This window comes from Pinus tabuliformis, chromosome 9 (assembly GCF_031772625.1).
Source record: "Pinus tabuliformis cultivar Carrire ecotype Pingquan chromosome 9, CPIR1, whole genome shotgun sequence".
Taxonomy (NCBI): domain Eukaryota; kingdom Viridiplantae; phylum Streptophyta; class Pinopsida; order Pinales; family Pinaceae; genus Pinus; species Pinus tabuliformis.
Genome location: NC_142307.1, coordinates 871539622 through 871566634, shown reverse-complemented (window position 1 = coordinate 871566634; position 27013 = coordinate 871539622). Strand labels below are relative to the sequence as shown.

Here is a 27013-nt window from a genome sequence, read left to right as displayed (position 1 = left end):
ACCCAATATTTAGTTAGGGAAAATGATCCTTTTTTTCCATCTTGTGATATTCCCCCCAAATTTTCCTAAAGCATCAATAAAGCAAACATTCTATTGCTTTAAGATTCTTGACAAGCCATTAATAACCATCTCCCCATCTGTGATAATTTCTTGCAAGAAAATGATTTATGGATTGTGAACTTCAATTAACCTCTTAAGGGCCAATTTTGTCGAGGAATTATTACTGATGTTTATATATTTATATATTTTCATTCATTACAAGTGTATTGTCTTTGAATATGAACATCCATTAATAACAAGAGACCCAACAAAACATTTTTTGATCATATCCCACGAAAATAAGTCCACTATCCTCCATTAGGATCCTCATCAGAAGAGAAATGTAGATCAAGAAATATAGAAATATATGTTTACTGCTGTTGTAGTTTATCATTTTTGTATTTGTCATACTCTTGTTATATCTCCTTTTGCCTAATAAACATCAAGAAATTTTGATCACATAATAGCTGTGTTACCAGATCCACAGGGTCTTGATGCTTGATCCGTGGATCTGTGTTTCGGTCCTCGGATATGGATCCACCAAAATCCACGTAGGATCTGCCACGTAGCCGGATCCTTCAAACCTGGAAACATATCCAAATCCACGTAGGATCCGCCATGTAGCTGGATCCTTCAAACCTGGAAACATATCCAAATCCACGTAGGATCCTCCACGTAGCCGGATCGTTCAAACCTGGAAACATATCCCATGCTATTGAAACAGATGCCATGCCAACTAGCTCTTACACACCGAATCCCAAGCAAATAACATTAGAGTTTTTGGTTTATTTTTATTTTTTAAGGATATTTTCTACCTATTTGAAACCATAAAAAGCAAATACTCTTTAGATTTTTAGTTAGATTACTTATTAGTAATCTATAGGCTGTATAGTCGCATAAGTAAGTTATTAATTACCTATAGGTTGTATAGCACATGATAATGCTAGTAGGAAAGGTTTGATACATAAAAATGTTAATTTTCAATTTTTGATAATGCTAACATGAAAGCTTCGAGACAATACATGGATAATCATATATAGTGTACAAAGGATCGTTGTGTCAATAATAATTTAGTTAGATCAATCCCATCCAACTCTAGATGAAAAGTCCTCTTAGAACCACTGTTTTCAAAACCGGCCGGCTCAGAACCGACTCGGCCGAGTTGGTCCGAGCTAGGCCAAAAAATATTGGCTTGGCCTTGGATTCGGTTCGGCCAGCCGGGTTAATACCGAGCCGGCCGAGTTGTCTAACAACTCGGCTGGCTCGGTATCTAACAACTCGGCTGGCTCGGTATTAACCCGGTCGGCTTGGCCGAGCCAGCATTAACTTGGCCAGGTTAGAAAAAGAGGCCCAGGCCACGGAATCCGGATGAATTGCCTGGAATAACTTGAGTATCATCAATCAAAAGATTCAATGTTCTTTCAAAAACTGAATTCACTGTGACATTTTAACATGCAAACGAACTTTCTGATTATTGGCTATTTGAATCACAAATGATAGACTAGGAGCCTACAGAATTGGAAATTGAATCCCATAGAAAACTGAGTTTCACCTTGCAAAATATATAGTTTCTAAAACACAACTCGGACATCAATATTTGCTGGCAGAAGTGTTAGTTGCAATATTTGCTGCAGAAGTGTCAGTTGACTAGCTGCATATAGCACATCACCAAATCCCACTGACCTCACAAAGACCATGACCTTTCACATCTCCTCTTTTGAAAAGTATTGACACAAAGGTGTCAATTTGAAGCCTAAAAGAAATTTAGAGACAAACATAATTACAGTAATAGAAGAATCTCTTCATTCGATGAAGTACAAATTAATATAATTATAAATCCAATAATTTGTTCATTTTCTCCTTCTTGTCACCACACGTTCTACAATAGTTGTTCTGATCCATGAAATATCATCAGCAATGCCAAAGTTTTATAGAATAATGTGGCATCCACTCCTTTGATGCATCATGCAATAGGCACAGTTTATGTCCCATGCACAGAAATGTTTTTCTCTATGCATCCTCCTTTTCCTCCAAAACAGAATTCAAGGATTAACCGGACATCCAAAATAGAACATGGAGATTAAGGGTAAGTTAATAAAGCCACTTGAAGTGGATGAACAGACTGACACTGCTTAAAAAAAAAAGCAATTTCATCCTTACTGTGCAAATTTTTGGATTGAATTTTCTGTGTTCTAATAATCAGAATATCTTGCATCATTTGTTATGTGTTTTTGTTTTGATCTCGATTCTCTATATCATCATCATGTATGTATTGGACAGTGCACTGGGTGCCATTTTGATATAATGGATATATACATGAGCCTGCTTTGATCATATGTTGTCTTCTATCTATATTCTAATGCTGTGTGTTTGGAAACATGAATGAAAATCTTTAAAATTATGTTTTTTTTAAAAAAAATTAAATATTTAATGTATTTTTTACAACGACTGAGTCATTGAAATCGAGCCGGCCGAGTTGATACCGAGTTGGAGTTGGAGTCGGAGTCGGAGTTTTAAAACATTGCTTAGAACAATATGATACATAGACTATAACATGTTCTCAAATAGTTTATAACATTCACTTACCATTGTAATTATATGGGAATTTTTAGGTTTTGAGGCTAATTTCATGGAAGATGACAAGTTGACCATGATGTAGAGTTGAAACTTGAAAAATTGAAATAATGAGCATGTAGACCCATTTTTCGACATGTAGTTAGACCTACTCTACATCATCATATCAATAAAGTGATCATTGATGAGATACTCAATTGTGTATTTACAGTTATCCTTTTTGTACAAAGCATGATCATGATTTCATTTTTCAGATTTATAAGTTATCTAATATGATTCAGTTCTAATGTTTTGATTCATGAATGGTTTTGATTTTTAACTTTGAATATGCCTTTTTAAAATTAAAAATTATCATTGTATTTTTCGTACGTGTTGTTTCCGCACCGTATCCAGATCATGGCTTTTCAAAATCTGGTGGATCTGTCTCTGGATCTGAATCTGGATCCGTATCCGTTTCTGTTTCCTGGTAACCTAGCATAATAGTATTTGCTGAAAAGCATGGAATGTGATAGCTTTTTTGTTGCATTAGACAATAGGCAAATGTTGTAGAAACAATGCAATTCTGTAAAATAAATGTAGTTCCAAGAAAAATTTGTTGCCCTCTTGCAGCAGCTGGCTTTAATGTTAAGTCAGACATATTTTCAGAGCAAATATTGTATCTTATGCCAAACATTGGGATTTTTACAATCGATAAATCCTTTTTATTCTTTTTCCAAGCCTGCTTCACTGGTTTAACTCTTAGTCTGTTTGGGTTGCCTTTTTTCTGTTGCAGCATGAGAATCTTTCAGCATTTTATATTGTTCAGCATGGAGAGGTGGAATTAACCTATCATTCAGAGTTAGATTCAGAGTCAACTACCTGGGAGATCCTTTCTCATGATAATGGGTGGGAAGATTTAAATGAAAGTCAGAAGTGCTCAAGGAGGAAAGAGGGGAGTTTTTTTGGAGAACGGATTCTTCTTGGTGAGCAGATCAATTCAGTAACTGCAGTTGCTATTGGTAATGTTGTGTGTTTGATGATTACAAAGGAGAAGTTTGATTCATTGGTGGGGCCCTTGTACAGAATCAACCAAGATGATATCCAGTACGTAAGATTTTGGCTATATCATGAATTGAACTCACTGTTAGAATAGATTTGTAAGGTTGGTTTTTAGTATCTTAGGCAGTTGCAGCTATTATGTGTTGTGATTTCATGGGGAATGAAGTGTGTGTCAGCTCATGATGTTAGTATTGCATTTAGCTGATATTACCAACTGCTAAACAATAAGTCATCGTTTCTGCTAAACTTACAGTTTGGCTGCATTTTGAGAAGTCAAACTGGTCCTGATTGATTTGCCTTGACTTGTCCAGCATAAGAGATCACACAAGGAGAGAACATAAGCTGGATATCAAGGCCACAGATTTCTCAAGAGTCCAGATATCAGAGCTGGTCTGTAGTGTTTTTTGTTGTTCCTGATTGAAAGGAGAATTTTGAATATAATATTTATTCTGACTTGGGATAGAAATATGTGGAATGAAAAATTATTGGATGTTCTAGTCAGTCATATTAACTAATTTTATGCTTCTGTAGGAATGGCAAAGAACGGTGTATGCTACAGACTGCTGCGAAATAGGACTGGTTCTTAAGAAGGACTCAGGTATAAAATGGCATCGGTTGTTAGTCTAGAGTTTTCTAGACATTTATTTATGTTTTCATTTTGGTGTCACTGGCTTACATTATGCTCTTTCAAATTGTTGAATGTGTCAATATGGAATGATTGTGCAAATTCCTTTATGAACTTTACATGTCTCATGAAAATCTTCATTATTCATGAGAATAATCTTTATTTTCTTTTACTTTTTGGGCATTATATTGACAGCTATATCGATTTACCCAACATGCAGAGAATCTGCTGAGCTTGAAAAGGTTTTCAAAGCACAAGATAAAGCAGCTTGGACGTGAAGTACAGGTTCTTGAGGAGAAGGCTCTTATGAAGAGTTTGTGTCCCTCATTATTTGTGCCACAGGTCCTCTGTTCATGTGCTAATCAAGAATTTGCTGCTATTTTGCTGAACACAAGTCTAGCTTGTCCTTTGGCAGCAATTCTGCATGCACCATTAAAAGAAGATTCTGCTCGTTTTATTTCTGCTTCGGTTGTTGTAGCTGTGGAACTGATGCACAAGGTCTGTTGTTCCTACATTTGCAGATAAGCATTTATGTATTGTTTCACTAACCTTATTGAGTTTTCTGGAGAAAATGGACAAGATGACATTACTGTCATTTTTTAAAAGAAATTTGTACTGCAAGGCTTACAACATGTCATTAATTATATTCTCAATTGGAATTAGGATGGAGTTGTATACAGGGGTGTTTCACCTGATATTCTAATGGTTGATCAGAAAGGTCATTTGCAGGTGGGATTTATTTTTTTGTATGATTTTATGCACATGATTAGCAGAAGTGTACTTGAAGATATTGTACTGGATTTTGATATGAAATAATTTGGCACGTTGTATACAGCTGGTTGACTTCCGGTTTGCAAAAAAGCTATCTGATGAAAGAACATTCACAATATGTGGGATGGCAGACTACTTAGCCCCAGAAATAATTCAGGGAAAAGGCCATGGGCTTACTGCAGACTGGTGAGAATGTCTTACAAGTGACATGACCTGTTTTGCTGTCTACAAACACTGCTTCATTTTTTATACAATTTCTTTCTCTTCTAGCATGGAACAGTAAATATATTCATGATTTTGTCTAACACAAGAAACAAGTACTCAAGTATAATTTTTGTGGGTGCTTGATTTTTAATTTCATCTCTCACAGTAATTCAGTCGGAAAATAGTGAAAATGATTTATTTCAAATTACAGGATGAACATTTATGCCTTTTGAGGTCTCATGTTTATTGCACACTAGGGACCGAAAACCAGAACCTGTCTTCGAACTGGCCACCTATCAAACAAGGTTTTGAATTGGAACCGGACTGAACTGGATTCAATGAACTGGTGTTTTAAAAAATACACAAAATAATTCATATAAATGAAAAATGATATTCTTAAGGTTCCAAACGATGATTCCAAACCATTAAAGACAAAATATGCAAAGTTTGCATCTATATCCCATCTAAGGGTGAATATATCAAAATGTCAACTGGTGCAATATAAATCAGCAACAAAATGCCTAATTTGTTAGGTCCTTATAATACTAGTGATTCCCCCATTACTATTGTCAGTGTAGCCCTTATTGTTATTATTGTGCCCCTATTGTCCCCATATTGTTATTATTGTGCCCCATAAAAGCCCACTATTGTTATTGTTGTGCCCTTATATTATTATTGTTATGTCGGCTTTGATTATATTGTGACCCCTTATACTCCTATATATAGAAAAGAGGTTTTGTCATTTGTGTCATCCAAGAATGATTCATTTGTGTAATGTAAAGGAGGTTGCCCCTCGAAGAGGTTGATTTTTGTTAAAATTGGCAACTAGGGCCAAACTCCATGTGGGTCATCTTATTTATGGCAGCTGATATTTTTCTTGGATCCCTCTCATTGAGAGGTGTAGGATTGATCTAAAGATCAACCGATTCTGATAAGTATTCATGGAGTTATGATTTTATTTGTGTTATAAGACAATTCGTCAAAGTCGGCCAACAACCAAATAAACCCCACATGTGCGCAACGTTGTAGTATAAAAGGAGATGACTTGAGAGTCATTTCTCACACACACTTCTATCTTGATTTCTCTCTCCACTTGTCTTGGGTTTTAGTGGAAGAGAAATCTAGGAGTGGAAGCCCTAGATGTTGGAGGAAAAGAGGCAGCCCTAGACGCAGATGGAAGGCAGCCCTAGACGCAGACTAAAGGGTGCCCTAACACAGACCTAAAGGTTGCCCTAAATGCTGGTCTAATCCAATCCCAAACGCTGATCTAATTCAGCCCTAACGCAATCAAGTTTATGGGCCGCAGTGAGGGTTTGCTGTAGGTGACAACGTGGTAAGTAAGGGCTGTTCCAAGTGCATAATGCTGGGCAAATTAGGCCGAGGAATAATTGTGTGGAAAATGGAGTTATATCCACAATATAAGGGGTCAAAGGAACAACGTGGAGGCTGCCTTAGACAATGTAAAGGGGATGAAGGGACAGCGTGACCTTAGCCACAATTTGAAGGACCAGAAGGATAGCGTGGAGGCTGCCCTAAACAACGTGAAGGAGTTGAAGGGACAACGTGGCCTTAACCGCAATAAAACAAGGCCTAAAGAAATAGCGTAGGTATGGAGGGTTATTCCCTTGCTTAACCCCAGTCTTTAGAAGGCTGCCTTGCTGATTTGTATGGAAGATAAGGGCTGTAGGGTGATGCCCTATCCAGTGTTGCAATGTAGTAGTGCAACGTGGTGAAACAACACATGGCAGCAAGGGTACATGGTGCTGCTCAACAAGCAACGTGACTAGTACAACAGTGCTAAGGTTACATGGTGCTGCAAACTAGTGCATCAACGTAAATAGACAATTGGGCTACATGGGGTTGCCAAGATGCATGGACAAGTAGGCTACATAGTGCTGCAAAGTCACAAAGGACAACAACAAGGTATGGCAACTATGTTGGGACAACAACTATGATGGGACAACCCTATAACATAGGACAACAGACATTGTACATCAGTTGTGATATGACCAGTGTTTTCAAAACCGTTTTTAAAAACCGGTTACCGGTCTAACTGGCCGGTTAGCAAGGCCGCCGGTCTAAACCGACCAAAAAACTCGGTTGGAAAGGCCATTTCGCCATTTTTTTGCCCTAACCGGTGAAAACCGGCCGGTTTAGGACGGAACCGGCCGGTTCTGTCCTAAACCGGCTGGTTTTAGGCACGCCCACCATAAAGTTAAAAAAGCATATTTTTTACTGTGATTTACGGGTTTTGGGGGGAAACTAAGGGTGTTTCAACCCTAACAATGTTGGAAATTAATGGTAATGTTAAATTCTTAAAGTAAAAGTGACATTTCCTTTAATTTCCATTTTCATCCTTTTACTTAAATTTTTAACATTACCATGAAATGACTCAGGATGTTTGAGAGTGGTTTCGACCTCATTGGATTTCATATGGAGAAACTAGAATTTTAGATTTCACTCAAAATTCAGTAGACTTAATGGTTTTCAGGATTTCATGGTTTGGGGGTAAACAATAAATGCAATCGGAGCTCCAAATAATGAGCAAAATTCCTGATCTAGATCCCATTGTGTTGGACGATATTGATCCAACATCAGAATGGGTGGAGGAGACTAAAGAACCTGTGTTTGAGGCTGATTTTGATATCGACATGGCTTTAGCAGGGGATGAAGCAGATTATGTGGTGGCATTAGAACCAGGATCAGTAGCGGCATCAAGGAAAGGCAAAGAACTAATGGAAGGCACTAGTCATGCAGGTCGACAAACTCGTGCTTCCATTAGGTCCACTTCTATTGTCATTGGTGGCATTGATACTGAGGTTGCAGATCAGGCTGAGGCATCCTTAGACTCTGAACCAGATGATGTCTATGTAGCTCCTGATGATGATCCTGTGTCTAGTAGTGGTGATGAACTTGATGATTGATCATGTGTACACCGTAGACTTGTAGTAGGCCAATGGCCTCATAGCTTGCATCATTGTTTTTGGACTTTATAGGCCATTTAGAGCCTCATTTCTTATGTATTTCGCTATTTTGTCGATGATATGTATTGCACTCGGTGCCATTTTGATATATTCACCTTTACATGGTATATAAATGAGCAAACTTTGCATATTTTGTCTCTATTGGCTTGGAATCACGGTTTTACCTCTTAAAAATAGTTTTGTTTCATTAAAAATTAATTATTTAATGTATTTTTTTAAAACCGGTTCGTTTAGACCAAACCAGTCCCGGTTAGACCGGTTCCGGTTGGTAAACCGGTTCATTAGGTGGACCGGTCCGGTCATTGGTTCCGGTTTTAAAAACATTGGATATGACATGGCAGCAAAGTGGGATAACTGCTGTGATATGACATGGCAACAAAGTGGGACAACAGCTATGACATGACAACAACAAGCATGGTGCAACATGGCAAGTGTGGATAGCATGGGCATGGTGCTGCAAGCACATGAGACATGCAATATGACAACATGATTCAACCATGGCACATGGGACCGCAGTACAGCATTAGGTGCAGTAGTCATGAGATCCAACATTGTGATGATGGGTGCAGCATGATGTAGCACGGTGAGGTGCAACATGATGACAAGATGCAACACGATGATAGGTGAAGGAGTCACTTTGGAGAATCAGTTGAAGCAGCATGTCTTCAACCGATCTCATCTTCTTAGAGATGATCTATGTTCTTATCTAGATAAGTCAAAGTGTTGACTTCTATTGTAAATGTATTATCTCTCTCTCTCTCTTTGCTGAACTATTGAAGAACATATAAGAAGAATTGATCAAGGGTTTCCCCACATTGGGGTTTGTCCCTGGCTAGCACCACATTTTGTGTCCTCTTGTCTTGGCTTGTCTTCTGCGATTTATGTTTATGTTTTATCTGCAGTTTTCCTTAAAATGATGTGATTGCTAATTTGGAAATGATATTGAGCTAACTGTGAAAATTGAAATAAATTGCTCTAAGCATATAACATACCTAAAATTAACAATTTTGAAGTCGTTTATCTTTCTTTTCTTCTATTTTGTGCGCTGGTTGCATAACATTTGGTATCAGAACTTTGGATTCTAGGGTTTCGCTACATCGCGACATTTTTGCTATAACTTTTTTCTACGATGTTTCAAGAGTTGAAATTAAAATCTATTTGAGCTAAAATCCCGATGAACTTTGGGTTCGAATTTCAGATCTCTTTTCGCTATATTTTCGGAGATATGATCCAAGGAAGTTAGGGTTTTTGTAGGCTCCCGAATTACATCCCAAACAGGTGACCTTGGGAAAATCGTCATAACTTTCTCTATGAGCATTAGATTGAAATTTCATAAGAAGTTACAAAAAGAGGACAGACTGTAGTTTTTTGTGTATCATTTTCAGATCCGAAGGTCGAAACAGTGACACATGGCACTTCGTACAAGTTCTCTCTACTAAAAAAGTATATGATCAGGTCATCTTGGGAGATTGGGCATAACTCTTTCTTGGATAATTCAATTTTGATCATATCGGTGGCATTGGAAAAATGACTTAGAGGGATACCGCAGGACGAAATTTTAGACCTTGGAGATCCGCAATTACAGAGATACAACAGATTCAATATCGAGCTCCTACAAAGTGAAAAAATGTGTAGTCTTTTTAAAATTTTGCATAAGCTTGGGTTGAAAAATTAGTTTGAAGTGATTCAAAGGGGGCATAGTGAAGCATAATTATCATTAATTGATGCCCCGAAGAAAGAAAATGGAAACACCTCGTAAGTAACCTGAAATCTCTCGCATGACTTGTGAAGAAGAGAAAGAAATGCAACATGATATATAAAATTATGAGACCAAGCGCAACAAATTTCACTTTCACAAAGGGTAACATAAGCTAAGATGGATGGATTAAAGAAGGGCGTGGAAGCTAAGATGAATGGTGTGGAAGCTAAGATGGATGGCATGGAAGCTAAGATGAATGACGCAGACGCTAAGATGGATGATATAGAAGAGAAACTGAAAGGCAACATGGAAGATTTGAAGATAGATTTGACAAAGTTGCTACAAAAAATGCTTACTAATGGTGAAATGGTAGTAAAGGAAACTCATGATGAGAACAAAAGAAATGTTAATCATGATTTCATAGACTCTAACATTGGAATGAAGACCCACCATGTTCCAAAGATCGATATGAGGAAGTTTGATGGCAAAGATCCCGTAACATGGATACTACAGATGGAGCAATATTTCGATCTCCATAATGTGCAAAACACACAAAAGGTACGCATTGCAACTTTATATTTGGAACCAAATCAGTTTGCATCGTATTGATGACATTGCTCTCGTAAACAAATTGTCACTTGGGCAATTTTTACGGAAGAAATGATAGCACATTATGAGGATACAAAAAACAACACTTTTTTTAACCAATTGATAAATCTCAAACAAAAGGGTTCAATGAGGGAGCACATTGAGGACTTCCAAAAATTGAATATAAGGGTATAAAAAATATTCCAGAGGAGCATAGGATTGATGTGTTCATAGGGACTTTAAAGGATAACAACCAACATGAGATTCGTCTTTGGGAACTTGATTCATTGGAGAAGACATTCAGGTTGGCAAGAAAAATGGAAAGCAAAATTATGGCAACAAGGAAGCCTACCACTCACAACTATAAAGATGGAAGTGTTGTTGCCCCTAGCCTTCCACAACCTACAAGGTTGACACCACAACAATTGGAATAAAAAAGAGTAAAAGGGCTTTGTTACAGTTGTGATAGCAAATACACTAAAGGTCATAAGTGTGCTGAGAAGAAATTATTTTATATAGATTGTGAAGAGGAGGAAGAAAAGGAACAAGAAACGTCAAAAGAAGAGGATATACACCAGGAACAAACCGTAGAGAGAAGAAATGAATCCAACCATATCTTGTAATGCATTGGCCGAAATTACCACTCCTCAAACTATCAAGATAGAAGGACATATCAAGAAGAAAAAGGTAATAGTGTTGATTGATTTGGGCGGTACCCATAATTTTATTCATTGTAAGATAACCAAGGAATTGAATTGCTTCCTATATCCAGCACCAAAGTGTCAAGTGATACCCCTGCATGCTTTGCCCGAATTTTGCCTAAAGTAGTGCCACTAGATTCACTGGTCCTATATGTACCCAATAGGGTAAAATTGTAACCTAATGAGGGTTTTAAAGTCCTCCCACTTAGTCACTGGAGGCTTCCCCTCCAACCTCAGGGTCTTAGTGTGGCTTTCCCACCAAGTCAAGACATGGCCCTCTAATTTCAGCCGCGCAAATGAAATCTTGTGTTATTCATCAATTTGATGGACATTGAAATAAACTTCTAGTTGCTGCAACCAGTGATTCAACTTTAGAGCGTCGATCTTGCTGTGGTACAACTTGATATTGACCTTTGCTTCCATTTTAAACAAGGGTTGTGATTGATTCATGACACTCGAGCTGGGTTGATCTTTTTCGAGTTCTTTTCGGCTGGTTCTCCATTTCTTCTCTATCTCCTGATCCCCCTTTTGATTTTTCATTTGCATTTGAGCCTCCATCTTCTCCAAGTGTCCCAAGCTTATTGCTCAAGGCTGCCATGAGGAGATTTACATTACGATGTATATCAACGACTTGTTGTTCTAGCTGCAAAAATCTCTCCTCTGCGGGATTTAGAGGGTTATTCATAGATTTGTCGGCCATGATTAGGGTTTTATGATTTTTGGCCCAACCAATCTAGATCTCCTGCAAATTTCCACAATACACACAAAGAAACCTGCTCTAATACCAATATGATCCGTAAACAACCGTGGATATTCCATTGGACAGTTCGTCACTACAAATCTGATAAAATTATATTTGAAATCTGAAATTCTGCACTATTACAATTTTATTAGATTTTTGGATCTGTAGATTTACTATTAATAGTGCATGCATGCGAATTAAAATTACGTAGCAAATAGAGAACGACAAAATAAAAGTTCACACACGTTTGACACAAGTTATGCTTTGGGAAACCCTTTTGGGAGAAAAACCCAGTTGGAAGGTGAGGCCGCTTCGCTCTCTTTCTTTGAATACAAATATGGCTGAGTACAAAGAAGTATGGTTTGTGGCCTGTGGGCTACTATAGTGCACCAATACTCTTCGTGTGCTCTACCTCCCATCCTTCTTGGCTATTTTTCCTCAGCAATGAAGCAAATGCATTTGAAAGAATGGAATCCATTTTCCTTCTAGTGGCCTGGTTATAACATAGCCCAATAGCCTACTAGTGGTTAGGTTTGACTATCTCAACTCTTAATAAGAGCTACAATATAAACTCTTCTAGAGTTTTCTACATCATAATCACGTCGCTAACTCTTTTTTCATGAGTAATGGGGGTTGAGGTGGCATCCTCTTGAATTATGGTGGTGAAAACAGGAAGGTCAACTTATGAGTGGCATAACTTTCGCATGTAGACTTCGATTGACGTGATTCTTGTGCGGTTGGAAAGGTCTCTGTGTGTAGAATAAGAAAAAAAAGTGTGTGTAGAATAAGAATAAGGAATAGTAATAGATCTTAGGCCATATGGAATGAACAATTGTTCATTCGTTCAAAAATATCTAACATAAAAGGGACAAATATGACACACAGATATAATGATTGATGATTAAAATAACATGTAACTTTGTATATAAATATATAGTGATTGATAATTAAGGTAGAATGTGATGTTGTGTATAAATATACATTGAATGGTCACCTAATTGATTAGACATGCCTTTTAGACATGTCCAATGTTTTTAAAACCGGCCTAACTAACCGGTCACTGGTCTAACCGGTCGGTCAGCAAGGCCACTGGTTGGAACCGGCTGAAAAACCCAGTCAAGAAGGCAATGTGGCAAAGTTTTGGCCCTAACCAGTCCTAACCGACCAGTTTAGGACGGAACTGGCCGGTTTGACTCCGTCCTAAACCGGCTGGTTAAATGCCATGTTCGCGGAGGACCCACACAACGGCCTAGCCAAGGTGGTTTAGGGGTTTTGGAGGGAAATTAAGGGTCCTTTCCCTCCAAAAAACATCCTCTCCAAGCCTTTAAGAGGCCTTTCTCCCTCTCATTTGTCTCACACATCTCATTTGGAGTGTTTATGAGTGTTTGCGAGTTTGCTTGGGAGCTTGGAGAGTGTTGAGTTTTTGCTGGAGTAGTCATCTTAGAGTTGGAGTTGGAGCTATTTTGGAGATAGTTTGTAGCTGTCAGTGGAGTTGGCATCTTCAAGAGGAGGCTAAGGAAGCTAGTTTGCATTTCTAGGTAAGGATTTTCACTTGAAAATTCCTCATTTGACTGCTGTCCATGAATTAATTTTTTTTATGTGTTATAAATTTATAAACTTCTCACTTCTATCATCTATACTATCAAATCTCTAGTTCTATGCTATCAAATTTTGTAGCCTACATGTGCATTTGTTTTCCTAAATTTAGCTTTGGTTTTCCATGTTTCTTAGCTGCAATTTTTTTTTAAATGGCAGATTTCTTTGCAAATTGTAATTATTTCAAGCAAACATGGCTCCAAAAGGAAAGGACAATGCATGGGCTCATTGTGATGTAATTGATGGAAAAATGATATGCAAATTATGCCATAAATCTATTGGAGGTGGGGGTATTCTTAGATTGAAACAACACTTGGATGGGATAAGAGGCCAAGTAACACCATGTGGTGGACCAAATGCAGTGTTAGGTCCTATTAGGTCAGAGTACATTTCCAAGCTTGAAAATTTTTATGAGGATAGGGCTAGGGAGAAGGCCATCCAAGATGACATTGCAAGGAAGAGGGAATTATTAGAAGCCATGAAAGAGAGTGGGTATGATGCTTATGAGATTCAAGACCTAAGTTGCACGAAACGGGGAAACGGGTACGAGTTTCCAAAACGGGCACACGAAACGTGACCTCCCCAAATTTTGGAAACGGGGAAACGCAATATATATATACATATATGGACATTTAAGAAATATGTGCAATCATAAAGCATATATGATACATTCTAATTTATTACATTATGATTAAATTGTCAATTGTCAATGCATAAACTATAAGTCTCTAAATTTATATCACATTTACTCATGAATGATCACATAATGAAAATAGCAATATCAAAAATCAGCCACGAGAAATTTCTAATTTCTTGTCTCGTGCTTGATTGGGAGTCTCCTCCTACATAGTCAAACGACCTTAGTGCTCTTGATTAAATACAAGTTCCATACCCTAGTACCCTACGTGCTCTTGATTATTGGGAGTCTCCCTTGCATAGAGGGCTTGGTTCTCTTGATTAAATACAAATTCCATACCCTAGTACATGACAAAATCCAATGGAAACATTGTAACCCCCCCAATCATGAAATCCTGAAAAACAGATAAGTCTGCTGGATTTTGAGTGAGATCTAAAATTCTATTTTCTCCATATGAAATCCAATGAGGGTGAAACCACTCTCAAACATCCTGAGTCATTTCATGGTAATGTTAAAAATTTAAGTAAAAGGATGAAAATGAAAAATAAAGGAGAATGTCACTTACATTACCATGAACTGCATATCAACACTAGGGCCATAGGCTTGAACATTAGGCTGTCCCACTCAAAAAATCCTCTTTTTTATAACATGAGAGGCATCTACAAGCATCCAGAAGATATTTTAGTCGCCCAATAAAAAATTAGAAGCGAAAGCATAAAAAAAAATACAAGAAAAAGTCAAGTTAGAAGAGGAAACTCCACCTTATAGCCTGGAAATGCGTCTCTGGCCGTACTGGCCATGTTTCTTCCTCGAGAAACGGGCCAGTACGGCCGGAAACGCGTTTCCAGGCCGTACGGTACAAGTTTCCTCGTTTCCGTTTCATTTCCGGCTGGAAACGGACCCTTCTCCAACGTTTCTTGCAACTTAGTTCAAGAGTCAACTTCTATTCCTTCCACCAATGACCCCTTTCACTATGTTCATCCTTCTTGTGGCCAACCATCAAAAGGAACAAAGAGAACAAACATCCAAAGTTTTTTCTCATTTTCTGCCAACATTGCCTCTTCTAATCCCACTTCCTTCCGTCCAAGTCGTCAACCCACTTTGGATCAACATTGGAAAAAACAATGCAAAGAAACTTCTCATCAATACATTGCTAGATGGTGGTATGATTCAAATATCCCATTTAATGTTGCTCGCTCACCTTATTACTAAGCTATGAGGGACTCTGTTATAACTATAGCAAAGGGCTTCAAAGGCCCTAGTATACATGACTTGAGGGGAGCTCTTTTGCAAAAAGAGATGTCTTCCATTGATGAGTATTTGGTTGAGTTTAGAGATTCATTGCTCAAAATAGGTTGTTCCATCATGTCAGATGGATGGACCGATGGAAAGAACCGCACTATCATTAATTTCCTTGTTTCTTGCCCTCAAGGAACCATGTTTTTGAGATCAGTTGATGCATCTGATAAGGTGAAGGATGCAACCCTTCTATTTGAGCTTTTGGATGACATTATTTAGGAAGTTGGGGAGCAGAATGTTGTGCAGGTCATCACTGATAATGCCTCAAACTATGTTCTTGCTGGAAAGATGCTTGAGTCCAAATATAGGACCATATTTTGGACTCCATGTGCTGCACATTGCATAGACCTCATGCTTGAGGACATAGGCAAAGTGGAGTGGGTAAAAAACACTGTAGAGCATGCCAAGTGAATTACAAAATACATTTGCAACTCACTTCCTCACGTTGCAATGTCTCAATGGTCAACATAAAAACTTGCAAAAAATGTTTTCTTCTAAAGAATGGTCTGAATCTTGGTGGGCTCGTAGACAAGATGGAAAAGACACCAAAAAGAAAGTGTTTGACAATTATTTTTGGAAAAGGTCTATAGAGCTTGTGAAAATTACCGAGCCCCTTGTTAAGGTGCTAAGGATGGTGGATGGGGAAAAATTGGCCATGGGCTACATTTATGAGGCTATGGATCAGGGAAAGGCGCAGATATGGGTAGCTTGCAAGGACAGGTTAGCTAAATGTCGTATATGGGAGATCATTGATAACAGATGGAACAATCAACTCCATCGTCCTATACATGCAGCTGGGTATTTTTTGAACCCAAAGTATCATTATAAAGATCGGCTAGGAGATCTGCATGATGGGGAGGTCAGAGCTGGATTGATTGATTGCTTGGAGCGCATGGTCCCTACCCATGCAGACCAGTTGGAAATACATAGACAACTTACTACTTTCACTATGGCAGGTGGTACCTTTGGCAAAAACTTGGCAAAGATGGCAAGAGATGTGGATCAACCAGGTAAGCAATTCCAATTTCCAATTTGTTTTTCTTTTCAAGTTAAAATTGTTTACGTTCTTTACAATTCAAATTATAAACTAAGTTACTAATTAATGTCTTTTTCTTTGCAGCACATTGGTGGGAATCATTTGCTGGCCACTATTCTCAATTGCAAAGGTTTGCAATTAGAGTCCTCAGCCAAACTTGCAGTGCTTCAGGGTGTGAGCGCAATTGGTCTGTTTTTGAGCGCATACACATGAAGAAGAGAAACTGTTTGGAACAAAAACGGTTAAATGATCTTGTTTTCGTCCAATACAACCTTCGACTGAGGAGGAACCAAATGATGAACAAAACACCTGATATAGATCCCATTGTGTTGGACGATATTGATCCAACATCAGAATGGGTCGAGGAGACTGAAGATCCTGTGTTTGAGGCTGATTTTGATATTGACATGGCTTTAGCGGGGGATGAAGCAGATTTTGTGGAGGCATTAGAACTAGGATCAATAGCAGCATCAAGGAAAGGCAAAGAACCAATGGAAGGCACTAGTCGTGCAGGTCGACAAACTCGTGCTTCCATTAGGTCCACTTCTATTGTTATTAGTGGCATTGCTACTGAGGTTGCAGATCAGGCTGAGGCATCCTCAGACTCTGAACCAGATGATGTCTATGTAGCTCCTAATGATGATCCTGTGTCTAGTAGTGGTGATGAACTTGATGATTGATCATGTGTACACTGTAGACTTGTAGTAGGCAAATGACCTCATAGCTTGCAACATTGTTTTTGGACTTTATAGGCCATTTAGAGCCTCATTGCTTATGTATTTTTCTATTTTGTCGATGATATGTACTGCACTCGGTGCCATTTTGATATATTCACCTTTACATGGTATATAAATGAGCAAACTTTGCATATTTTGTCTCCATTGGCTTGGAATCATGGTTTTCAATCTTAAAAATAGTTTTGTTTCATTAAAAATTAATTATTTAATGTATTTTTCTAAAATCGGTTCGTTTTGACCTAACCAGTCCCGGTTCGACCAGTTCCGGTCGGTAAACCAGTTCATTAGGTGGACCAGTCCGGTCACCGGTTCCGGTTTTAAAAACATTGGACATGTCACATCTTGTTATTTGATGTTGTTTTATTATGATTATTACGATCTATTTTGCAAGAAAAATCCTATCAGCAACCGAAGGGAATGCTTTGCTGCATTCATCAATGATATCCCTCGTAAACTTCTTGGTGTAGAATAGTGCAGCTCGCCTAGGTTGTTTGAAACATGCACCTGCTAGCATGAAAGTAGCCAAATGCCCAACAACGTCGCTGACAACCAATTGAGCTAACCCCTTGGGCTTCTTTAAAACTTCTTGGGCTCCCCTCTATATTCCCTGAGATATTTGGATGGAGGGCGACTCAATCGTAGCGACAACAGTGACTAGTAACCCCAAGGGTTTCAACTAGATTTGAACTTGTGATGTGGCCTCGTCATCAACAACATGTATTGGGAGGATGGTTAAACTAATTGAGCTAACCGTTGGGGATATTATTTTTGGTCATTTGTTATTATTATAGGTGTATTTTTGTATGTTATGTTGCCTCCCCTTGTTAGAAAATGTAACTATGTTCGGTCTTCATTAATGTACTTTAGTCATTATGTAATGTACTTGTCAAAAGAATAAAGAATAATTTTTATTATTGTAACAATGACTTATTAAAGCATGGGTTTCATGCTTGGGTCATCATTATATTAGTCAAAGTCCCCATTGTGGACTCCTAGGATTAATATTGAGTTTATAGAGTCATTGTACATTCAAAGAGACCCTTCTTGGGCTTTTGAATCATGTAAAAAGGTTTAGTATTGAGTCAATTATGATTTATGTACCCTCCACATCAAGTCGGCCTAAGGATCCTAATTCGACCCACAAGAAGCCTATATATACAAGGAGGTCGAAGTCATTTGAAGCATCAACTCTCAAGCAAGTTCGATATCTCAAGAAGAGCTGGAGAAGTGCGAAGTTTGTTGCCGGGAGGTCGAAAGAAGTGTGAGTTTGGGGAAGTCTATAGAGGAAGAAAATCAAACTTTTGGTGCCTCTCTCTCTTTGTTTTATGGTCTCGATTGGGAGATCGAAGTCTCCTAAGATTTCAATGTTGTCGAAAGTTGTTGCCTAGGCGAAGCTGCTGCAAGGGGTCGAAGATTTGGGAGGTTGACTTGGTGTGGAGGGAAAGTCTGGTCTTGGTCTAGGGTGAAGAGTCTCAAAGAATACTATTGAAAGGAAGAATTATCTTGATTGGGTTTTCCCCTTGAGGGGGGTTTTGCCCTGTTATAGTGCTTATATCTTGTGTCTCTTGTTTTGTGATCTTCATACACACATAATATGGTAATTGCTTGATGAAAGATAAGATAATAAAGAATTAAAAGAAGCCAACGTACTCACAAGTAATTATCAAGAAAGGAGAATCAAACCCTAATATAATTACTTTGATTTTCCAACATGGTACTAGAGCTAAGGTCAGGAAGAATCAAAGATCACTTTGTTGGCTTGGATTCTCCCTCTATGGTGAACTACATAAGATTCGGTTACAACACTGCTGGACATTGGATCAAGAAGGTCATCTACTACTTGTTCAAAAAGGTCAAGAGTCCAAGATTCTTGGCTGCCCTTATAGTTCTCTTACTGATGACAATGCATGGATCATTGATAGTGGAGCATCGAGACACATGATAGGTGAAAGTAAGCAACTTCATACACTATTAAAGGAGCCATCCTCTCGTGTAGTGGAATTGGGTGACAACAAAAGCTATGTTGTTAGAGCCCTGGGATCAACATCGTCGATGCTAGATAATGGATCAAAGCTGCATCTCAACAACATTCTCTATGTTCCATGTTTGAAAAAGAATTTGCTTTCTATTTCTTGTTTAGAAGATAAAAGGGAAATAGTTGCTTTTGTTGATGGAAAAGTATTGGTTTGGGGAAAAGACTCCAACATTGATAAAGCTAGGGTTATTGGAGTTCATGAAGGAAGTCTTTATCGGGTCATTACACCACCTCCTCAAGCTTTGGTTCATATGGAAATAAGTCCCATTGAGCTATGGCATAGGAGGTATGGTCATCTACATTACAAGGTCATCCCTACTCTTAGTCAACTGTTTCATGGTATTCCTAAACTGAAGTTAGATGATGAAGGTGTGTGCAAGGGATGCTCTTTGGGAAAACATACTAGAAAGCCATTTCATAATAGTGAAACTAGGTCTAAAGAGATATTAGACCTCATCCATTCTGATGTGTGTGGGCCCATGTCTGACAAATCACTTGGAGGTCATCTTTACTATGTGACATTCATTGATGACCATTCTAGGAAGACATGGCTCTACCTCCTCTAAACTAAAGATGAAGTATTTGATAAGTTCAAGGAGTTTAGGGCTAAATGAAAACCCCAACCGAAAGAAAGATAAAATCTCCGAGGTTTGACAATGGTGGGGAATACACTTCTAAAGAGTTGATTGCATATTGTAAGGAAGCAAGTATTAAGAGGGAGCTCATTGTTCCCTACTATCCCGAACAAAATGGATTGGCTGAAAGGAAGAATAGGTCAATTGAAGAAGGCATTCGAACTATGCTCCTTGATCAAGATCTACTAAAGTTCTTATGGGAGAAGCAACGATGACTGTCGTATACATTCAAAATAGAAGTCCTCATAAGAGTCTTGATAATACTACACTCGAAGAAGTATTCACAGGGAAGAAGCCGAGTGTGGATCACCTCCGAATCTTTGGAAGTCCAACATATATCCATGTTCCGAAAGACAAGCGAAAGAAGTTGGACTCGACAAGTATCAAGGGAATATACGTTGGTTTTAGCCTTTCCTCAAAAGCATATAGAATCTACATAAAGGAAGGAAGACATATTGAAGTAAGCAGAGATGTCATATTCAATGAAAATCAAGCATACAAGAAATCAAAGGATATTCCTATTGATTTTGATGACGAAGAGGTTCCCATATTTGAAAAAGAAGAAGAACATCATGAAAATTCTACTACAAATATCGAAGAAGAAGGGCCAAGTGAGCCTATTCAATCGGTGGTTGTCCCAACCACAAGGAAGAGGCCAAATTGGTTGAAAGCTACATTAGAAGATGCTGAAGGACATGAAGTTGCGAAAGGTTCCTTCAAGGAAAGTAAAAACCAACGAGATATTCTAGCTATGTTGCAATATGACAAAGTTAATTGACGCTGAACCATCTACATTCAAGGAAGCTGAGCATGAAGAGGTTTGGAAGAAAGCTATGCAAGAAGAATATCTACCCATCACGAAGAATGGGGTTTGGGAGATCGTTCCTATGCCTAGTGACAAATCGGTTGTCACATCGAAGTGGATGTATAAGATCAAACATGTTGTTGATGGAAGTATAGACAAGTACAAAGCAAGATTTGTTGCAAGGGGTTTCTCTCAAAAGGAAGGCATTGATTATGAAGAAACCTTTGCACCTACAACAAGGTACACTACCATTAAATCGTTGGTTTCATTGGCTGTGACAATGGCGTGGAATATCCATCAAATGGATGTTAAGACTGCATTTTTGAATGGGACCATTGATGAGGAAGTGTACATCGAACAACCAGAGGACTTTGAAGTAAATAGCAGGGACTCTCATGTTTGCATCCATAAGAAGGCCCTATATGGCTTGAAGCAAGCAACTAGGGCATGGTATGCAAGGATGGATGCATATCTACTTAGAATTGGGTTCGTGAAGAGTTTTGCTGATCTGAATCTCTATATCAAGGTCGTGAATAATGAGCTCGCCATTATTCTAATATATGTGGATGATCTATTCATCACAAGTGTAGAGCAAAGAATTCAAGAATGCAAGAAGATGTTGGCAACTAAATTTGAAATGAAGGATCTAGGATTGATGCACTATTACCTAGGTCTAGAAGTATGGCAAAGACTTGGGGAGATATATTTGGGGCAAGGAAAGTATATCATCAAGTTATTGTAGAAATTTGGGATGATGGATTCAAGAAGTTGAGGGGCTCTGGCTCTAGTCTCATGGATCCTACCTCATATCGATAGTTGGTGGGTTACTTGATGTATCTGGTAAATCCTAGGCCAGATATATGTTTTGTAGTGAACATTCTTAGTTAGTTTCAGTTGGAGCCTCGTCATGATCACTAGATAGCTGCCAAACATATATTGAGTTATCTTCATGCCACTATACATCACTGCCTAAAGTATGATAGTAAGGAAGTCAAGCTAATTGGCTTCACAAACTTTGATTGGGGTGGTAGTGAGACCGATGGAAGGAGCACTACTAGAGGATTGTTTAGTCTGGGAGCTGCTATGATCTCATGGATAAGTAGGAAGCAAGATCCCGTTGCATTGAGTAGCGTCAAGGCAGAATATGTGGCTGCATGTGAAGTAGGAAAAGCGGCTGTTTGGATAAGGAAGCTTCTGAAAGATTTGTTCGAGAAGTCTCTAGGTCCTACTGTGATTAATTGTGACAATCAAAGTTGTTTCAAGATGTCTGGAGATCTCGTGTTTCATTCGAGGACGAAACATATCAATAATAAGTTCCAATTTATTAGGAACTTGGTGAAGGATGGGATCGTGAAGTTGGAGTATGTCTTGACAAATGAATAGGTAGCAGACATACTGACAAAGGCTCTTCCTAATAACAAGTTTGAACATGCAAGGAACTTGCTTGGTTTGGTAGATATTGCTAATTGTATTGATGATAAGAAAGGGGAAGAGATTTGATGAGGCTTTGCGAGTGGAGCATTGTTTGGGGAGACATCTGGCCGACACTTTGTGTTGATGTATGGGTCTCGAAGTTGAAAAGGTGGTGTTGGTTATTGAGCTTTGTTTTGGATACACACCTATATGTTTGGGTTGGTGGTTAGCAAGTAGGCCTGATGGTATCTAGAGGCGCTGAAAGCTTGAGTCCACCTTATTCCCACTTGGATAGATCTCCCTAGTTAGGAATCTAGTCCGTGGCATTGCGGTGCGTAAATTGTTGAGTGATTGATTAGATAGATTGCCCTGGTCAGGAATCTAGTCCGTGGTATTGCGGTGCCTAAATTGTTGAGTGCTGGTTGGATAGATTGCCCTGGTCAGGAATCTAGTCCATGGCATTGCGGTGCCTAAAAGTTATTTATGGTTCATGTAGTTTGAGATCTTCCATTGTATTTGTACATTATGAATACCTCCCTAGTTAAGAGGGAGTGTTAGAAAATGTAGCTATGTTCGGTCTTCATTAATGTACTTGTCAAAAGAATAAAGAAAATATTTTTTATTATTGTAACAATGACTTATTAAAGCATGCGTTTCATGCTTGGCTCATCATTATATTAGTCAAAGTCCCCATTGTGGACTCCTAGGATTAATATTGAGTTTATAGAGTCATTGTACATTCAAAGAGACCCTTGGGCTTTTGAATCATGTAAAAAGGTTTAGTATTGAGTCAATTATGATTTATGTACCCTCCACATCAAGTTGTCCTAAGAGAGATCAAGTTGGCCTAAGGACCCTAATTTGACCCAAAAAAAGCCTATATATACAAGGAGGTCGAAGTCATTTGAAGCATCAACTCTCAAGCAAGTTCGATATCTCAAGAAGAGTTGGAGAAGTGCGAAGTTTGTTGCCTGAGGTCGAAAGAAGTGTGAGTTTGGGGAAGTCTATAGAGAGGAAGAAAATCGAACTTTTGGTGCCTCTCTCTCTTTGTTTCGTGGTCTCGATTGGGGGATCGAAGTATTCTAAGATTTCGCTGTTGCTGGAAGTCGCTGCCTAGTCGAAGTTGCTGGAAGAGGTCGAAGATCTGGGAGGCTGACTTGGTGTGGAGGGAAAGTCTGGTCTTGGTGAAGAATACTTTTGAAAGTAAGAATTATCTTCACTGGGTTTTCCCTTCGAGGAGGGTTTTTTCCCTGGCATAGTGCCTCTATCTTGTGTCTCTTGTTTTGTGATCTTCATACATACATAATATGGTAATTGCTTGATGAAAGATAAGATAATAAAGAAGTAAAAGAAGCCAACACACTCACAAATAATTATCAAGAAAGGAGAATCAAACTCTAATATAATTACTTTGATTTTCCAACACCCCCTTCAAAGTTTCTTCTTCCACAAACCATAACTTGGGAAGGCTACGTCTTTTTTCTGGCTTGTAATGCTTTCACTTGATGCTCTATTCTGATGTTGTCATGGTTGAATAAACAAAATGGTAGAGGCTTGTGGGACTAGCATGTGGTCCAAGAAACCACAACCTAGGGGCATCTAACCTATCAAAATCACCTGGGGACTATACTCGGCCTAGGCCACACCCAAAAAGATGCTGAGTTGTGGAATACACTGTTGGTAGAAATAGGAGCAAAGTATAGTTGCTGAACAGTTTATCCCCTAGATATAGCAATATGGTTTTGAGTCTTGACATTAAGCCAGTTTTTATCTCAGTTAGAAGCTATGATTTCAGCCATTTTCATAGGAAGTGAATGCAGTTCTTTTTGAAGAGGCTAAAACAAAGACATTCTTTGACAAAAGCAGGTTGGCAAGATTGAGAATGGTACAGATAAAGACATGGTATATTATTACTAATTACTATGGAAAGCGATTCTTTTTAAAGAGGAGGCTAAAGCAAAGGCATTCTTTGACAAAAACAGGTTGGCAAGATTGAGAATGGTACAAATAAAAATGTGGTATTTTATTACTAATTACTATGGAAAGCCATGACATACAGCTTGGAATTGCAGGATTTATACAATAGATTTGCTGGAGGGAATGAAAATGTCTGTGAATGTATTATTACTATTCATCATGAAGAATGTAATGCTGTTATTAATGAGGAGTTGCCGTTTTGATTGATTGTGTAATGGTTGCCTCTAGGTGAAGCCTTTAGATGGGGTGCATTACTTGGATTGACCCTCGAATATGGGATTTTGAGGCCTAAAATGGGCCTCAGGAAAATAATTAAATAGTAAAATAAGAGTTGTGAATTTATAAAGGAAAAGAAAGAAAACTGTTTTTGTTTTTTAATTGTATTGTCAACTTATCTCCTTACAGGTTTACTTAAATGTTAGGTGTAAGCATTTGTTGGATAGTAAATTTAATTCCACATCCAACAAGTACCGACTCTACATTCTTTTGAGCAGACTAGTACTGAGAATAATTGAAAATACATGAAAAACACGCTTCTTGGAATTTTTTTTTGGCCATGTATTTTCAATTTTTTTTTTAATGTGGGTCTTTGCAAAAGTATTCAGAGTGGGTACTTGGGTAGTTTTTTTTTTTTCCCTCCTAAAATAAAATGATTTTTGAGATGTCTTCATATTCATATGGTAAACCTCAACATCGACATTGTGTTTGATTTGTTAGAGGCTGATTCTGGATGTGAAATTCTGCCAGTGCATTAGCATATGGTTTTGAAAACCTTACATTGTTATATGTTTGAAGTACAGAATATAGTATACTTAACAACATCGACATTATGTTTGATTTGTTGGAGGCTCTGATTCTGCTGAAGGAATTTTGCTTTGTTTTTGGATCATTAAAGCTTGTGACATTTGTATTCATTTCTGGATATGCAATTCTTGCATTGCATTAACATTTGGTTTTGAAAACCTTACATTATTGTCTGTTTGAAATACAGAATATAGTGTACTTTTGTACTGTGCATTTCTATACGTATTGAATATAGAATGGTAAGCACGTTGATTATAAAGTCATTTTTGTACTGCCAACTTTTTTGAATTATATGTCTGAGTATCCTTCCTTTTATTATTTAAATTCTTCAACTTCTGACCCCAAATGTTACATTTCGTCAGCAGACCTAGAAAGGTGATTATTTATTCTTGTCCACTTTTTCTGACAGGTGGGCTTTAGGAGTGCTTATCTATTTTATGTTGCATGGTGATCTTCCATTTGGGTCATGGAGAGAAAGTGATTTGGACATTTTTGCAAAAATTGCACGAGGAGAGTTGTTGTTCCCAAACCATTTTAGTTTGGAGGTTATTGACCTACTGAAAAAGGTGCTACACTGCTGCAATATCATGTTTGAAGTTTGGTAGAACATTGGACATCGATTGGATTGATTGTGCTGCTTTTAGAGATATAACAGTAGACTGTACTAGAGATTTAACTATTGGTTTATGTTTTCACAGTTGCTACAAGTTGATGACAATGCTAGACTCGGTTGTAAGGGAGCAAATTCAATTAAGAGTCATCCTTGGTTCAAAGATATGGATTGGAAATGCCTTTCAGAATGTGGTGTACCTGTGCCTGAAGAGATCTTATCTCGTATTGATTCAACGTCTGAACTTCATTATGCCGATGAACACCAGTTGTCTGGTCTTTCTTCATCAATTGACTTGAAAGAATTAAATACACAAGAATGGCTGGATGAGTGGTAGCAGTTTACTGCAGAGGTATCTTGGCCATCCTGATGCTACTAATGAGTTGGATGCCTAAATGGCTGGATGAGTGGTAGCAGTTTACTGCAGAGGTATCTTGGCCATCCTGATGCTACTAATGAGTTGGACGCCTAACTGGCTAGATATTTTACTGATTGTACAAATTTAATTCCTTCGAAACATTTCTTGGTTTTCACCCAGTTTACGTTTTCCACTGTAAAGGCAAACTTGTCAAATCTGTGCACTAGATAAAAAATGTACACAGCAAAAGTTTTTCATGCCTCGGAAATTTTGAATGATGTGTTTGTGCCATGTCAAAACTGAGAGATTTGCTATGATTCTCAGATCCATAATGGCAAAATTCAAGAGTGCATTTGTAATAAAAGTTCCCTCCAAGGCTACATCCCCATCTGTATTTTACCTGCAAATTATCTAACTGTATTATAAGTTATAACTGTTGTCTTACTTTGTCTTTCAATGCTTTGTAGTTATGTCTATTTTTTCACACGCTTAGCCAAAAATGATGCATTTATGTATTTGCAATGCTGTTGCCTTTAATATTTTTATTACTATCACTTCCAATCCATAAAATGTAGTTTTGACAGCCTTGATCTTTTGTTTCTTTAAAAATGAAGTATTCAAGGATGGAGCACATCCCCCCTCAACTTATCCAAAGTTCTTTTTATTGCCATCTTCATCAACGGCATGCAAACCAATTTTGATGTTTATAATGTTGTAATGATCACTTTAGAGGGAAAGGTTGGTGCTAAACATTCTCTGAAGGGTGGCTTGCAAATGGTTTCATGCTTCTAGTTATGGGAATATTTTTGACCAATGCTGCTTCAGCCATCTCTATCATAAGCTTCCCCAAAGGTAAGATTGGTTGGAGGTAACCAAAATTAACTGTTGATGGCAGGATGCTTGTCTTTCAGTATCTCAGTTAGATTTGCTATTGATGGTGGCAATATGCTTGTCTTTCAGTGTCTCAATTAGATGCGCTGTTGGTTGCATGATCCTGGTATTTCAGTGTCTCAGTTAGATTTGCTGATATAATTATTCCGTATCTCACTTTCTGAATGATACCTTATGTTGTGCTGAGTATAACTCACTTTCTGCATGATTCCTTG

The 27013-nt window shown here is 38.1% G+C and overlaps 1 protein-coding gene across 2 annotated transcripts in view; it reads left to right on the top strand.

The window, feature by feature from the left end:
• LOC149151554 (protein phosphatase 2C and cyclic nucleotide-binding/kinase domain-containing protein) overlaps positions 1–26364 on the top strand; it is a 107451-nt gene extending 81087 nt beyond the window's left edge. Inside the window, exons 9-16 of one of the 2 annotated variants that reach the window (XM_089441250.1) lie at positions 3386–3696; positions 3963–4041; positions 4183–4249; positions 4497–4774; positions 4940–5005; positions 5112–5233; positions 25349–25505; positions 25638–26364. In XM_089441250.1, coding sequence (XP_089297376.1) covers positions 3386–3696; positions 3963–4041; positions 4183–4249; positions 4497–4774; positions 4940–5005; positions 5112–5233; positions 25349–25505; positions 25638–25886 — 1329 coding nt within the window. In that variant the 3' untranslated portion in view covers positions 25887–26364. Of the gene's footprint in view, positions 1–3385; positions 3697–3962; positions 4042–4182; positions 4250–4496; positions 4775–4939; positions 5006–5111; positions 5234–25126; positions 25185–25348; positions 25506–25637 lie in introns of those variants that run through there. The other variant, XM_089441251.1, reaches the window with a different exon arrangement.
• Positions 26365–27013: the final 649 nt, after the last annotated feature.